This window comes from Clupea harengus, chromosome 2 (genome assembly GCF_900700415.2).
Source record: "Clupea harengus chromosome 2, Ch_v2.0.2, whole genome shotgun sequence".
NCBI classification, from domain to species: domain Eukaryota; kingdom Metazoa; phylum Chordata; class Actinopteri; order Clupeiformes; family Clupeidae; genus Clupea; species Clupea harengus.
The window spans coordinates 21929290-21944983 of record NC_045153.1 but is presented as its reverse complement, the minus strand read 5'-3'; the positions used below and the strand labels follow the sequence as shown (position 1 = coordinate 21944983).

The following is a 15694-nucleotide window of genomic DNA, read 5'->3' as shown; positions in this document are numbered from 1 at the left end:
CCTGTTGAATTTCCTATTGATGTCATTGTTTTAATTGTTGTTTTCCTTTTTGGGGATAAAATAATAGTTTGAAAATGCACCCAGGAGCAAGGAGTTCCTAAACTAATTAAAGTAGGGAAAGGTACTGAGTGGTCTGTAATAACACACGGTGAGCGTGTGATTTAATCATACAGCTGCCCAGCCAAAACAAAGGGGTTTACTACTGTTGTCTAATTGTGATCAACCTATGTCCACATCTACACCCACACATGCGTGTACATGTGAACTAGCAAACACAACAACACAAAACAATCCAACTTCATGTTGGCCAGTGAAGGCTGAGCATACCAAACCAACGTTAACGAAACTGGTTTCAACACTGCTTAGAATTACGGGGTTAAAACAACAAACTACTGCCAACGTTAATGACCTGGTTATACAAAAAATACTGAAGACACAAGAAGGCAAACTAGAAATTATGATTAGGGGCTAAAGGCTAAATAGGCCTTGCGGTTGCCTGGCTGATATGATGCTAAAAGAAGTATGGTTGTTAGCCTGAGTCTAGATGCGATATGAATTGAAACTAATGACTGTAAACTTAATTTGGATTCTTACTATTTTTATATTTCCCAGTAGGGAATATTTTTTAGTCGTTTTAAACTGTTGTTCTTCATGTCATGAATTCAGGTCAGAAAACCTAATCTGAATGCAGTAACTGTACATAATCAACGGTTTTATTTGGGCCCACAACGAAAGCTCTGGGTTGCTTATTTAAAGATACTCCATGTTGATTATTCAGTGGGCGGACACTGTCTGGCAGTTGAAATACTGAGGGGAGGTGGATCTTCTGCAAATTACAGACTGTGTTGTCTGTCTTGTATTTTGTGCTGAGGGTTATTATAAAAAGAAAAAAGAGAAGAATTTCCATAACTCTTTTAGAGTACTTCCGTAAGTACTGAAAAAATACTTGTCCTTCTCATGTCAGCATATATGATTACATGTTATTAAATCTAAAAACACCTAATATAAGTGGGACCCACACAATAAACACACACACACACATACAGACACACACACACACACACACACACATAGATATACCACAGATGTACACACACATAAGAATGTACACACTACACACATATATGGTCTTATAATAATATATATAATGTGTAAGCACATGTGGTATTTAAAAAAATGGTTGGTGGGTACGTACATGCAGTGAGAACAGAAGTGTGTCCTCTCTTGACTCCTACCTCTGTCTCTATCTCATATAAAAGCCTATAAGAGACTGACCTGCTGCACTCTCTCTCTTTCAAGGGCGGGGTCGGAGCAGGATAATATGGTGTTAAGTGTTCTGTGCAGGCGGTCAGCTGATACGTCCACTCTCGCTCTGCACCACTGACCCCCACCCCTCCCAAACCCGTCCTGCGAGGCTAGCCTTAAGGGGAAGCTATGGCTTTTCAATTTCAGCTATTTATATCAGCCAGCATCAAAAAGGAATCCAAAGAATACATTTTGAAAAGGGTATTTTTACCTTAACTTGTATCACAGAGCGACCCCTGGAAGACTGCAGCTGTGTGTCTTTGTGAAAGTGTGTGTGTGTATTTTTGTATGTTTGTTTGTGTGTGAAAGTGAAGGGGACTGGGAGAGAGAAAAAAAGAAAACTAAAGAAAAGAGAATAGTGAGAGAGAGAGGAACTGAGACCATAAAGGAGTGGAAGAGAAAAGTATAGAGATTGTGCCCATTCCTAAACATGGATGCTAAAGGAAAACAATTGTATTTACCCTAACTGTACAGGTAGCGTCTGAGGATGCAACACACTCTCACACTCACACTTGCACTCACTCACTCTCACACTGACATTCACACTGACACTCACACTCACTCTCTCCCTCTGCACGCACACATTACACAAGTTCAATGCCACTCGGACTGGGAGAGAGAAAGACAGAGAGAGAGGGAGTGGGAAAGAGAGAGAGAAAGGATTTAAAATAACATATGGTGACCCCATTGTTTCTCCTCAATTTGTTTTTAATTAGTTCGCTGGTGGATGGTACGTGGGAGTGCAGAGAGCGGGCGAACAGACTGGATGGCACGAAACTTAATGACAGGGAGCTAGGAGAGAGAGAGACAGAGACAGAGATAGAGAGAGAGAGAGAGAGAGAGAGGGGAAGAGAGAAAGATAGAGAGCAGGAGAGAGAGACTCTAACTCCTCTGAGGGGAGATGGGGCTCAACTGAGGCGTTATCAAAAAAGCATCGCTAATCAGTGAACTTGACTGGGGAGGACTGCTTAAATGCATATTCAATGCAGATGCACATGTGTGTGAGTGAGATGTATAATTCTGCCCTTGTTATTGAGGGTGTATCCTATGTAGTTTCACCCTTTGAAGGGTGTAGGGTTTAGGTAATACCATACTACTTTGTCATGATTTGAACCACATAGAAATAAAACAGTAGCAAAACCCAGAAACTGGTTAATGGAGCTGTTTAATTTCTAGCATGATGTAATATATGTAATGTATGTTAATGTATTCTGATTCGTCTAGCAAAGCTCAGGGTTGTATGTGAGTTGGCATCTACTAGACATCTTTGTTCTCCAATGTTTTTCCTGCCCTCTACATTTCATGTGCCAAGCTATTCTATCTTTTGAAAATCCATTTTTAGGTTACATTCATGTTCATGAATGACAGGGAGTGTATGTGTGTGTGCCTAGAGAAGAATATAAGTGATTGTGTATCTACAAAAAAAAATGAGGTGTAACACATACCACAAACTGCCACCAAATGCCTTACATCCGACAATGACCAGACGTGGATTTAGAATGGTTGCTTGACTGAGGCTGTCATATGGAGTGTTCAGCAGGATTGTGTGGGTTTTTTGTTGTGTGTGTTTCTTTTTTATTCCATCGGCCATACGGTGATCTCTGCCAAGCCTCTGGCAGTGTCTAAAAGCCTCCCCAAGCCTGTGGGTAAGGTGTACTTGTCGGGGTGTGTGTGTGTGTGTGTGTGTGGGTGTGTGTGTGTGTGTGTGTGTGTCTGTGTGTGTGTGTGTGTGTGTGTGTGTGTGTGTTTGTGTTGCGTGGTGGGTGGGGAGCACTGGGAGCGGCAGCGTTTACAGTACCTTTTCCGGAGCACATGACTCCGTCGTCGGTCTCGCACAGGCTCTTGCTCTCCTCGTCGCTCATGAGGCAGGTGCGGGGGAACTGGCAGTGCTTGCCGAACCATCCATCATTACAGATGCAGCGGCCGCAGGAGCAGAAGCCCTGGCCTGGGGAGGACACACACATACATACACACACACACACACACACACAGACACACACACACACAGACACACACATACACACACAATGAGTAACTCTGGGTTCCCTATATGTCTGTAAAAATCATACTTTTACTCTCTCTTGCTGTTTCAGTCTCTTTCTCTTTCTCTGTTCACTCTTTCCTACACAGTTTTTCTCTGTGAGACACACACATAAACATACACAAAAACACACACATCTCTATTGCCCTCTGTGATTCTCCCCGTTTACTTACTCCATGTTTATCCTCTTCCCACACACACACACACACACACACACACACACACACACACACACACACATACACACACACACACACACACACACACACACACACACACACACACACACACACACACACACCATTTATTGCAGGTCCAAACAGTGCAACACACACACCAGATCAATTCAAGCGCACATAATTGGCTGAAAGAGCGTCGTCTCTGGACTGGCTAATGGCTAATGGCGTAGCAGCGGTGTGCTGCTTTCATCAGCCTGCTGCTGGAGCCTGGGGGTGGAGTCGGAGGGATGAGCTCAGCCTCCTGAGGAGGTCCTCTTCCAGCCTGGCCACCTGCCTCTGCAGTCTCCAAAAGCCAGATTTACCTTATGTTACATTCCACGCACCCAAACAGGACCACAGGGGGGGGACTTGGCCTAAATGAGAACAACACGTGTCTCTTGTGTTTAAAACATTCAAGAGTGCAGTGCAAAAACCCACAGAAGGCAGGGTTATGAAGTAGAGGCTACAGATTCAAACAGTAAACAGAAAAGGTGGATGGATTGTATCCTAGGCCTAAGTAGTGAACTGGTTTATGGAGCGAAAGTGGGTTTATATGCGTTTGCTGCAATTCAATGCCTCCAGAATGTGGTCTCTCGTCACGCAGTGCTAAAGACAATGTTGGCCCTGTTGGACTACCTGTCTCTGAGGCACAGCTGGTGAGACACGAGGCACAGAAACAGACATGGGGCTGTTTGGATACACCTCTATCAGTGGCTGGATGTTCAGAGCAATTAAAAACATGCCGAGGCAATTATATGCTCTGCTGATTTTCTTTCTTTCTTTTTTTAAATATATATACCAGATTCTCGTTTCGAAGTTATTTCATGGATGTTTTTCTGGGATGACGAAATTAATATTTTGTCAAAGCTATGGTTATATTGTTCTTGCTAACATAAATTAATCAACATTATAATGATATCTTGTAGCTTTGAGTAATATGGGGCATTACAATTAGAAGCGCATTAGAAGACTGTCTAAGAGAAAATAATCATGGTTCACTGCTGATTTTCAACTGGAGTAATGCTAGGTTAGCAGCAACTGCTGGATCGATCAAGTGATTGTGCTCCTTGCTCTCTCTATCTCTCTCTCTCTCTCTCTCCCTGTAGGCTTTGATAGAGATGAGGTGAGTGGGATTCCTGTGCGTGGGTGGCTTTCATGTTGGACAGGAGGAAATTAAATGGGTTCAGAGGCTTCTATCTTTCTCTCCATTGCTGCTTCTGTGGTGTAAAAATGGCTTGATTTAACAAGTGTGTAGAGATACAGTAGGCTGAACAATAGGCATGGCACCTGCTATGAAATATCTATGCACTTCTTGAGAAGATGCTGACTATGGATACGGTAACTATAATATCTGTAAATCTTTCCCTTTGAGGTGAATTTACAAAGTGTCCATCAAACACTGATTTGTTTGACGAAAAGGTTGACCGATGTATCAACATTTAAATGTAATCAATCTATGGAGGGTTAATCTGTGATATTTCTAAAGTACTACCTGCAAGACATGGTTGTTTATTTAGTAGGCATGACATACCAGAATGTGCCTGCCACGGTATGACAGCTTTTACTAATCATTTGTGAAGTCCAATATCAAAACCCCTTTCTCTCTGTGGCCCACTGACTCAGCGTAACCAATTAATAAACAAAATATTTTAAACACAGAATTCTGGCTTAAAATGTCCTAATGTTAACAATAATGGAAAATGATGAGTTTTCATACATAGGCTACATGTTGTCCCCTCTGACAGATTATAAGTTTAGAACTGCACTAAATATGTCTCTCACGAGTCTCACATTTGCATAGGCAGTTGTCAGTGACTTTGGCATGGCACAGAGTAAGTTGTAGCACTGACATGCAGAGGAGTGGTCCGGTAACAATTAAGTGTTCTCCCTTTGTTATCCGACAGTTTGATGGAGAGATTATACAGATCAAGATTGTGGACAAGTCGGGTAATTAAAGCAACACTATGGAACAATTTGACACTTGTTGAGGTATGTTTTTATAGGCAATTACTTTTGGTATGATCTTCAAATGAATTGAGATGGTATATGGTCATGTGAAGGACAGACATACAGCACACACCTGTTGTCCCCACTAGCCATCTAGGCCACGCACTGTGTAGTTCTGTGGTCTGGGGGGACGGAACACACTTAGAAAATAATCAAATAAAAGCCTTCACAGCACTCACAGCACGGCATCGCCAACACTACCACCGAAAGAGGCCAGTTGGCACGTTAGCAAGCAAGCTTCTATCAGTGCCAACTGGGCTGTTGGTGGTGTTCTGCATGCTTCTTTGGTAGTTTTAAACCAGAATTATATAATGCTGCTTTAACTGATATTATGAAGTAGGATAATTAGTCTTTGTGTGGACGGGCTAGGTAGCAATGTTAGCAATGTTGCCTTTTTGCTCAATAAATAGGCTTTGTAACGGGAATATGTTGTGGTATGTGCGTATGTGGTAGCTAGTTAACGTGGTGTGTGTGTGTGTGTGTGTTAAAAATGGTTAAAATGGTGCCCACCCTCCAGAAAAGGTTGCATGACGCCCCTGCTTTGTTTAGGCGTCCTTAGTTGACATGACTAAATGTTGACATTATCTGGACACTGCAATGCATTGGTGTATGTAGCTCCCTATTCATAATCCACAACTCGTTTGTCCAGTGTTCCATTTGGCGCTATTAAGCATTTCACACTTAGTATGTGTTGTTTCATTAACTATTTGCCAGGATCGTATTTAGCTGTCACTTGTTTGTGGCAAAATCAGAGTATCAAGGACAAAGATAAAACATTCGCTTAGTTAGCCAAATGGAGCTTACCAGAAATGTGCAGTCACCTAGAAAGTGGTGCTTTATTTGAACAGCAGCTCTTTCATCTGTCTCTGGTCTGACCAGAGCACCCCGACAATTAGATCCTATTAAGTTTGCATGAGGCTGCACTGGGCTCGGCACCTTTATGTGCAGTGGGATGGTAAAAATGTGTGTGTGTGTGTGTGTCTGTGAGTGTGTGGGTGTGTGGGTGAGTGTGTGTGTGTGGCAGTAAGAGAGAGACACAGAAAGCGAGAGAAAGAGAGAGAGAGAGGGCGTGAGAGAGAGACAGAGAGAGAATGACAGAGAGAGGAAGACTTTTAAAAATCTTTAAACATCTTAAAAACACCCATCAAACACCAATAAAAACAAATCAGCTTACATCAGCAGCTAAGTACAAGCCTAGCAGAATCATTAATAGCCACTCTTTCTCCCCCTGCACACCATTTTTCCCAAAGCGAGCCAAGTTGTCCGTCAGGTGATTAAACCCATGCTCCACCCAAACACAGCTGTCAAGTCCTGTTTCTTGGACTTCATTTTCCCCCTTACAACATTTTAGGAAAACCAATTTAGCCTGTCCCACAAAAACATTAGCAGGCACAAGCCTGTCTGTACCCACAAGCAAATAAAACAAGGTCTTGGAGAGCAGAAACCCCAACCTCATCAATGTCCTCCCCAGTAACAGGAACAGTGGAGCTAGCCCCGCTGATTCACAAAGTAGGTGAAAAACAACAAAGACTACAAAAGGGGCAACTGGGTGAAATTGTAAGTCAAGCCACTAACATATTTTTTGGGGATTTGTGATGACTGAATATCACCTGATCTTTTGGGCAGTGGAGACTTATAAAACAGCCTCAATGATGGAGACACCCCATTGGGAACTGATAGATGGGCCCTCCATTTAGTGTCTGGCCGACCTTCCAGCTGTGAAAGGTGTACAACTTTCACACAGATAGAGAACAACATCTTCCTCACAACTGTGTGGAACATTGAGTCCTGGTACCCACCCAGCGACAAGAAGCACCCAGTGTACGTAATCCTCAATCCCCATCCTTTGAGGTGAACTACCCCACTTCACCCCTTATCAATGCACGATCAACTGACTCTCTTGAAGGTTGAGGCATGTAAGCCCTAAGACTACCCTACAACCCTTCAACAAGCCTAACTGATTCCAGCCCGACCTGCTCTGAAACCTCCTGTGGAGACTGCCACTGCTGTTATTGGGTCATTGTTGTTGGATCAATGAAATCAGATGATTTAGTGACCCCTGCTTTTAAAGATTTAAGTCTAAAACTGTGACCCTAAGCCAGAGCATGGAGGCAGCAAGGTTGTTTATCACCAAACATGTCCCTCTGTATGAAGGCTGTGGCATGATCCACTTCCACCTCTGGAGCCTACCAATGACTTTATCTGTTAGACCATCTCAGTTCTTTTGCAAGTACAGATCAGTTCCCAAAATAAAGCCCAAGAACCTCTAAACCATCCCTCACACATTCACACTGCTGACGAAGCTTTGGTGATCCCGTTTCATGCCAGTCCCCCAGCAGGAGGCAAACACATTTGCCCCAATTAATCCAAGCAGAAGTCCCCTGCTTAAACAGGAAGTTAAATTGACAATATCACGTGCACTCCTCACAAACACTGTCACGTCACTTCATCTGCATATGCAGTCAAATTCACTGGGGCCACGTGTGGTGATTCAGGAACAGCTACACCAATCATACGCTTCCTAACTAAAGCAAGTAGTGGTTCAATAGTAACTGAATATAAGAGTCCAGACAGGGAGCAACCCTGTAGATTACCCCCAGTGGCCATTAATGGTCTTGTTAAGGAACCATTCATCCTGAGCATACTGTAAACATCATTCTACAACAGCTTGATAAGAGATATCAATAGTGGACCAAAACCAAAAACCTCCGGGGTCTTTATGAAGTAATTGTGATCCATCCTATCAAATGCCTTCTGTTGGTCCAAGGAGAGAAAGCCCATGACCAGAGAATTATTTTTAGCCACAGTAATAATATCCCCCACTAAAAATAAAAATACATTAAAAAAAAAATGTAAATCCTTCCGGGCACACAATATGACTGATCCTCATGAATTAACATTGACATACAGCCTTTTAATCTATTAGCCAGAGCTTTTGAGAAGATCTTCGCGTCGACACAAAGTAATGACACTGGGCGAGAGACAGAGGGACAGAGAAAGAGAGAAAGAGAGAGAGAGAGAGAGAGAGAGAGAGACAGAAAGAGAGAAAGAGAGAGGGACAGAGAAAGAGAGAAAGAGAGATGGACAGAGAAAGAGAGAAAGAGAGATGGACAGAGAAAGAGAGAGAGAGAGAGAGAGAGAGAGAGAATCCTGCAACAGCAGTTCAGTAGTGGTTGAAAGCTCTCTCTATTTGCTTGCTCATGCCCTCCATCTCACCGCCATCACTTTGCACAGGAACCCCATGCTTTTTTCAAAAGCCCATTTGCTGTGCCAGGGCAGACACTGGCAAAGAGTAAAGAGGGGCTGCCCGCAACCCTCGCTGCCGACCCAGCGGGCTCCCCTGGCACTGTTACTTAGTAGTATAACACTAGGAGTGGCTGAAACGCAAAGTCATTAATAATGCACCATCCACAATGAAAGGGAGAGGGGGAAGAATAACAGAGAGGGAAATGTGTGTTTGTTTGTGTGTGATGGTGCAGTGCAGCACCATGAAAAAGCTCCCTGCTCCGATGGAGACACACACACACACACACGCACGCGCACACACACACACACACACACACACACACACACACACACACACACACACACACACACACACTCTCTCCTGTCACCATCAGAGTGAACAGCTAGGAAGATAGGAGCACCGCTCTGGAAGGGTTGCTCCAGGCCTCAGGCAGACACGATGTAGAGAAATGTTTGCAATTATGTAGCACATCCACATCTTTCATGTTTTGCTCTCTGCTTATCAGTGATATTTGGGTGTAGTTGGTGTATGTAGTCAAGTGGCAGGGCTCACCTCACGTACTCCCTACTGATGGTTAAACACCATGAAACTCCATGAAAGTCTATTTGTGGCAGTTCAGCAAAAATGTCTTTAGTTATGCAAAAGATAAGTTACTAAATTCTTTAGTTAGTGGTTAGGGGGCCTCACACAATGGGCAGATATCTCTCTACATCGCATGCTTATCTCTATACATACCCAGCTGCCCCCTACGCTAAGATCAGAGATCACACATTAATATGGTATGCAACAGGCATGTGAGTATGTGAGCCTCCCGTATCAAACCATTAACCCCTTTATTCAATTCCGCAGACTCTAATTCTGACACCCAAATGTTCCCATCACATTATCATGATAAAAAAATCAAACTGACTTTGTGAGTTTACAATAGACTACGTTATTGGTCATGGCTATTAACATTGCTGTGCTTCCCTTAGCTGTATGTAGTGAGACACCCACCTCCTGACCCACAGTGGTGTGTGCAGCCGTCTGAGGTGCCCTTACCACCGAGGGCTGTTCTTGGCTGTCATCAGGCCTTGTTTATAACTGAGCCAGTGACACTAACAGCCCGGAGATGGAGGGGAGAGGGAGGTAATAATATCCTTGGCCAGGGAGTGAAAGTCAGGGTACAGATAGTGATTAGGGCCATCTGGGGCCGGCTCTGGGCTAAGCTGCCATTAGAGCATGTGTGTGTCTGTTTGTGTATGTATGTGTGTGTGTGTGTGTGTGTGTGTGTGTGTGTGTGTGTGTGTGTGTGTGTGTGTGAGTTTTGCAGTACATACACTACCCACATCATACACACATACACAGAATAACTACAGTACACACACATGCACTACATGTGCACACACACACACACACACACACATATGCACTACACAGACGCACACACACAGGTGCCCTCAGAGAAGCACTCCTAATGACCGGGAGTCAGAACCAGACCCAGGGAGTCACCATGGTTACCCCCCGCTGCCTGCCTCTGGACGTGTGGCTTGTGTACGAGTGGACAGGAAGAGGAGAGCGCTCTCCAAATGAACCCTGACTTCTGCCTCCATCTGTTAAAGTGATGGCCAAACAAACAAACAAAAAAAACACTGTGGCCAACAGGAACCTCACCATCCCTCTCCCTCTGACCAGGACTCTGGAGGCAATGACAGCTCTCTGCTCCTCTCTTTACATCTGTGATGTTCCTGTCTGCTGTCAGCAGTTTGTACAGACACTCCCCTCAAGTTAGTACCAGTACTCTGCTCCTGGAAAGGTGAATACGCTGTCTATAAATTCAAAGGCTTGAAGAAGTACCAGCTGACAAGGTAACTGTGTTCTGACTGGAATGATGTGAGAGGTCTGGTCAGACAGCTTCAAAAGGGACTAGGAAGGGCATGGCAAGTTCCTTATCGCAGTTCACTGCGATATAACATAATGGTACATGACGTAAGTCATGGGGTACAAATCGAAGCATTTATCTATTCACGCCTGAAAGGCCGCGAGATCTGTCAGCGCGCGCTCCTGGCCCCGCCTTCCAGGAGCACTATAATATCATTACGCGCCCTCAGATCTGCCTCTTTTGAAACTTCGCAAGACGGAGTGAACATCTCCGAGCATATCTCAAACGCTCTACCACAGTCAAAAGAGTTTTGTGTGCTTTCGCTCTCTACGGGTTGGTGAGTTATCCGGGTTCCTTAACCCTCACTAGCTCAGGGCGCTACGAAATTCATTGGCTTAATTTCATTTTGAAAGTAGTGGCTGCTATCCTTGCTGCCTGGCTGGCTAAGTCTCTGACTAGCCTGCTAGCTTGCTAACAACGTGTTCGTTGCAGATAGTGTGCTTGTGTTTTAACATTCTTCTCTACTTTCAGATTGATAAAAGATGGCCAGACACTACCCCGACTGCGTTCACGTCCGTCCCAAGGGCGACCGCCACCGTCGGTGCGTGACCTGCCTAGGCAGGGACCACGCGGAGGGCGCGCTTTCGGGCAAAGCCCCTGTCTGTTCCATCTGTGCTAGCCTCCCGCTAGCTAAGGCTACCAGGCGCCTTGCGTTCTGGAAGCGCAAGGACGCCGAGGAGACTGCACTAGTTCCATCCGGGGCTGACGCCCCCGTTGGAATGAGTGCGTCTTCAGCCTTGGACTTGGTGAGCGTGAGCAGTCGCCTTGCGGCGGCAGCTCCGCTCCCGGGTCTCTCCCCGTCTCCGCCGCCTGTCAGCCCTGGGGCTGCGGGCAGCGAGGCTGAGGAGCTTCAACCAAGCGGTGTCCAGCCCATCCCCCACGATGCGCTCGAGCTGGACATCAGCCTGGATGATGATAGTCTGCTAGACTTCTCCGATGAGCACAGCTCAATCGCGGAAGCAATGCAGACGAGCCATGACGTCAGGTTGCGGGTGGAGACACCTCCTACCTCGTCTCGGCTCCTGGGCCAGCAGCTCCACGAGGTTGCGCTGAGAGCAGCCAGCTGCCTCGGGCTCCCTCTCCCTCCCCCTCCCAGTGTGCGGTCCTCCTCCTGCTGGACGGGGAGTTCTATGCTGGCTCCGCCGCGTCAGTTCCCAGTTGCATTCCCTTTTTCGAGGAGGTGCACGAGGAACTGCAGGCGACATGGGCGATACCCTACTCGGGCCGAGCCCCGGTGCCGGGGTTCGCGCCCTACATGCAGCTCCACATGGCTAAGGAGAGGGGCTACCTCTCCTTTCCTCAGGTGGAGGATGCAGTAGCGGGCTACCTCTCGTCCGCATCCCCCACGATGCGTCTCGGCCAGAAGCCTCTCCTGCCCACGCGGGTGGGCAGACACCAGGCTCAGCTGGCAGAGAAGTCCTACTTGGCTGCAGGGCAGGCTGCCTGCACGACCAATACGGCTGCATTGCTACAGCGCTACCAGGCAAAGCTCCTGACTGAGCTTGCCTTGTCGCTGAGGGAAGATCACCCGTCTGTGGCAGAACTCCGTCGCGCGACGGATCTGTCGCTCAGACTAACTCGGTGCACGGCACAGGCACTGGGGAGGGTGATGGGTGCCGCGGTGGCTACCCAGAGGTCTCTGTGGCTATCACTGGCTAAGCTGTCAGACGGAGAAAAAGCACCACTCCTCGACGCCCCGTTCTCTGTCCAGGGCGCCTTCGGGGAGGCAGTGGTCACAATGGCTGCCAAGTTCGAGGAACAGCAGAAGAGCAGAGAGGTATTCCAGGCTTGGATGCCTCACTCTAGTGGCACGGGTGAGACGTCCTCCTCAGGACACACCACACCCGCACCGGGCCGGAAGAGAAGCGGGTTCCGCTCGCCAGCGCCTCCAGCAAAGGTATCCACCGGGCGAGGCTGGCAGAGACAACCCTTCCGCCCTCCAGCGCAGCCTGCAGCACAGCGACCAGCTGCGCGCCCTGCCCAGGGCGCAGCCCAGGCTCCGCAGCAGCACTCCGCTCGCCGCGGGCGAGGCAGAGGGAGACCTCAGGCTTCCTGATCGTGACAGTCAGCCGCTCGTCACACAGGGGGGAGCGGTGGAGTCCACACCGCCTCCACAGAAATCAGCCCGTCACTCACATGTGGAAATCATGTCCAGCACGGTAAGCAGGTTTTCACAAGCACCACAATCATATGTCCTAACTCCTGTCCCAGATGGCGCAGTGCCCAGACATGCTTGTGCAACTCCCCCCGCGATGCACACAGTGCAATCGCACCCCCAAATTTTTTTTCAAAAGCATGAGGGGGCAGCCCCAGATCTCGTCTCCCTCCCTAGGCGGAGTGGGTGTAGATCTAGGCTTAGACTCATTGACCATGAGCGGGTTAGTCCCCGACAAATTCAACTCAGAGCACAACCTCCCTGGTTGTGCGGAAAGTTGGCGCGCATGCGCAGTGTCACCATGGGTGCTAAAAACGATTACAAAGGGTTACGTGCTGCAATTCGCCCGTTCCCCTTCGCCATTCAGCAGATTAATACAGTCTGTGATGCTACGGGAAGAAATAATCTCCCTGCTCAGAAAGAAGGCCATAAGCAGAGTCCCTCTCAAGGAGAGGAATGCAGGCTTCTACAGCCGTTACTTCCTCGTACCCAAAAGAGACGTGAATTATCGGCCAATATTAGATCTACGTGTGTTAAACAAAGCACTCATGCCGCTACGGTTCAGAATGTTGACCCCACGCAGGCTTGTGTAGTTTATAAGGCCAAACGATTGGTTTATCACGATAGACTTAAAAGACGCGTATTTCCACATTCCGATCCACCACAGACATCGGAAATATCTGAGGTTTGCGTTCGGAGGAATAGCGTACCAATTCAACGCACTCCCATTCGGCCTTTCCCTAGCGCCGAGGGTATTTACAAAGTGCGTAGAGGCAGCTATCGCCCCATTACGTCTACGCGGCTTGGGCGTTTACAATTATTTGGACGACTGGTTAATTGCTTCTCATTCAAAAGCTGCAGCAGTGCAGGATGGCCATCTAGTGGTGGCACACCTGTATCGAGTGGGTTTTGTTGTAAACAGAGAAAAAAGCGTTCTCTGCCCCAGGCAAGTTACGCATTTTCTGGGTATGATCTTAGACTCCACCTCCATGGAGGTGTAAGTGAATGTCCCACCATAGACTACATTACCCACAATTCTCTTATCACTTTGACTTTCTTATCTACATTTTATTCACTTGGTATTGGTCACCGCAAGGTGATAATAAAAGGATGACGCATTTTTCCCTTTAAAGCCACGAAAAACCCACATATCTGTCTCTCTGGCGGTGGGTTTACAACAGTAAACACCATTCATTTAAGAGATACCCTCTCTGCAGAAGAAGAACAAAGGACCACGCAACAACGAACCGTATTGAACTTTTGGCCGAAGTTACGAAAATACTTTGACTCGTTTAGTTGCAGCCTAAGATATACCGGTAAAATTATACTGCAGCCCAGCAGTGTTCTGAGTAAGATAAGGCGACCGGCTTCCCTTATTAGTTTCTCCACGTCGACGAACAGAACTTCTACCTCCTTCAAGACCGTCTGATGCCCACCGAGGCCTGCACGAGTTTTCAGCTGACGAGCTAAGGAAGGACACGGACATCTTCCCCCGAACCTGCGTCCCGCGCTGTTCAGTTGGAATTCCGTAATACACCGTTTAACGCTGAGCAAGAGCGTTAATCAAGTAAGGCTGACATCTGGGCAGAGATTAGTCTTATCTGTGTGTTAATATCTGTGTGAAAGTATCCTTGTTTTATTTCATTTATGATTTAAATGCGCACTTTGTAATTCACAGTTTGCACGGTTTGTAACCGTGACATTATCTTGCTTTCTTTTACTTTGCTATTTTGTTAGAACGTGCATGCACCATCTCTCTCTCTAACTCCCTCAATCACCATCTGAACGTATACACGTACACATCGCAATTTAAGTGCTGCTTATATATTTTGTATTGCGTTAAAGGCCTATAGCCTGGATTCTACCCTCGAGATAAGAATCCATTGTCTACTCATTGCATTTGTGCCCATCCTCCAACTTAAACTGGCGCCTAAAAAAGGCAAAGCTGGCCTCGGATCTGCATTCGCATCCGCTGACCACCCCCAATCTAGGTGATGCCCGGCGCACTATATTCATTCACGCATATACTATCTATCGCCTGTGCGCTTGCGCATAGCCTCTCCCTCTTTCTCCAGTTAGCGCGTAACCGCGCATACCTGCACACGCACGCACACACACACACACACACACACACCCACACACACACAGAGACGAGGAGGATCTTATGCCCCCTCCTCTGTATGCCCAACTCCACTTTGTGCCTTGTTTCATGGTTATACTCAGTTGTTTATATGATTAGTATTAGCCATTCATTACTGTTTGTTACCTTTAATAAATTGTTTATTTAGACTTAAACAATTGTCTTGTCTGTTGTTGTTCCAATATTCCACTGAAAGCCATTTTCCGCCAATCAAGTACTTCAAATGCCTTCACTTCTCTGGTTGTTTCATGAAGTGTTATAGACTTTGTAGTGATATTGTAGTACTATAGTATTGTGATACCATACTTAGACTGTAGCATAGTGGTACAACTAGAGCTTTTCATTGTTTTAGTAATTTAATTATAAAATATTAAATACTAAATTTAATGATTATTAAATTTTATGAGACCCCGGTTTCACCTACAGAGGTCAGGCTGTCTCAAGAACGGATAAATGCCATCAAAACATGCGTGCGCCAGTTCCGACGGGGACAGTCAGTCTCGTCGCTGCGCTGCCAACGCCTGTTAGGGATGATGGCGTCGGCCGCTATAGCGCTCCCGTTGGGGATGTTGCGTATGCGACCATTCCAAATATGGTACCTGTCTATGAAGCTCAACGCAGTCACAGACAGGCATCGCAGAGTAGTGGTGTCCTCCAGAT

At 46.5% G+C, this 15694-nt stretch overlaps 1 protein-coding gene across 2 annotated transcripts in view; it reads right to left on the bottom strand.

The window, feature by feature from the left end:
• itgbl1 (integrin, beta-like 1) overlaps window positions 1-15694 on the bottom strand; it is a 69327-nt gene that overhangs the window by 4776 nt on the left and 48857 nt on the right. For both annotated transcript variants that reach the window (XM_031586747.2, XM_031586748.2), the window contains exon 9: window positions 3104-3250. In XM_031586747.2, coding sequence (XP_031442607.1) covers window positions 3104-3250 — 147 coding nt within the window. The remainder of the gene's footprint in view (window positions 1-3103; window positions 3251-15694) is intronic.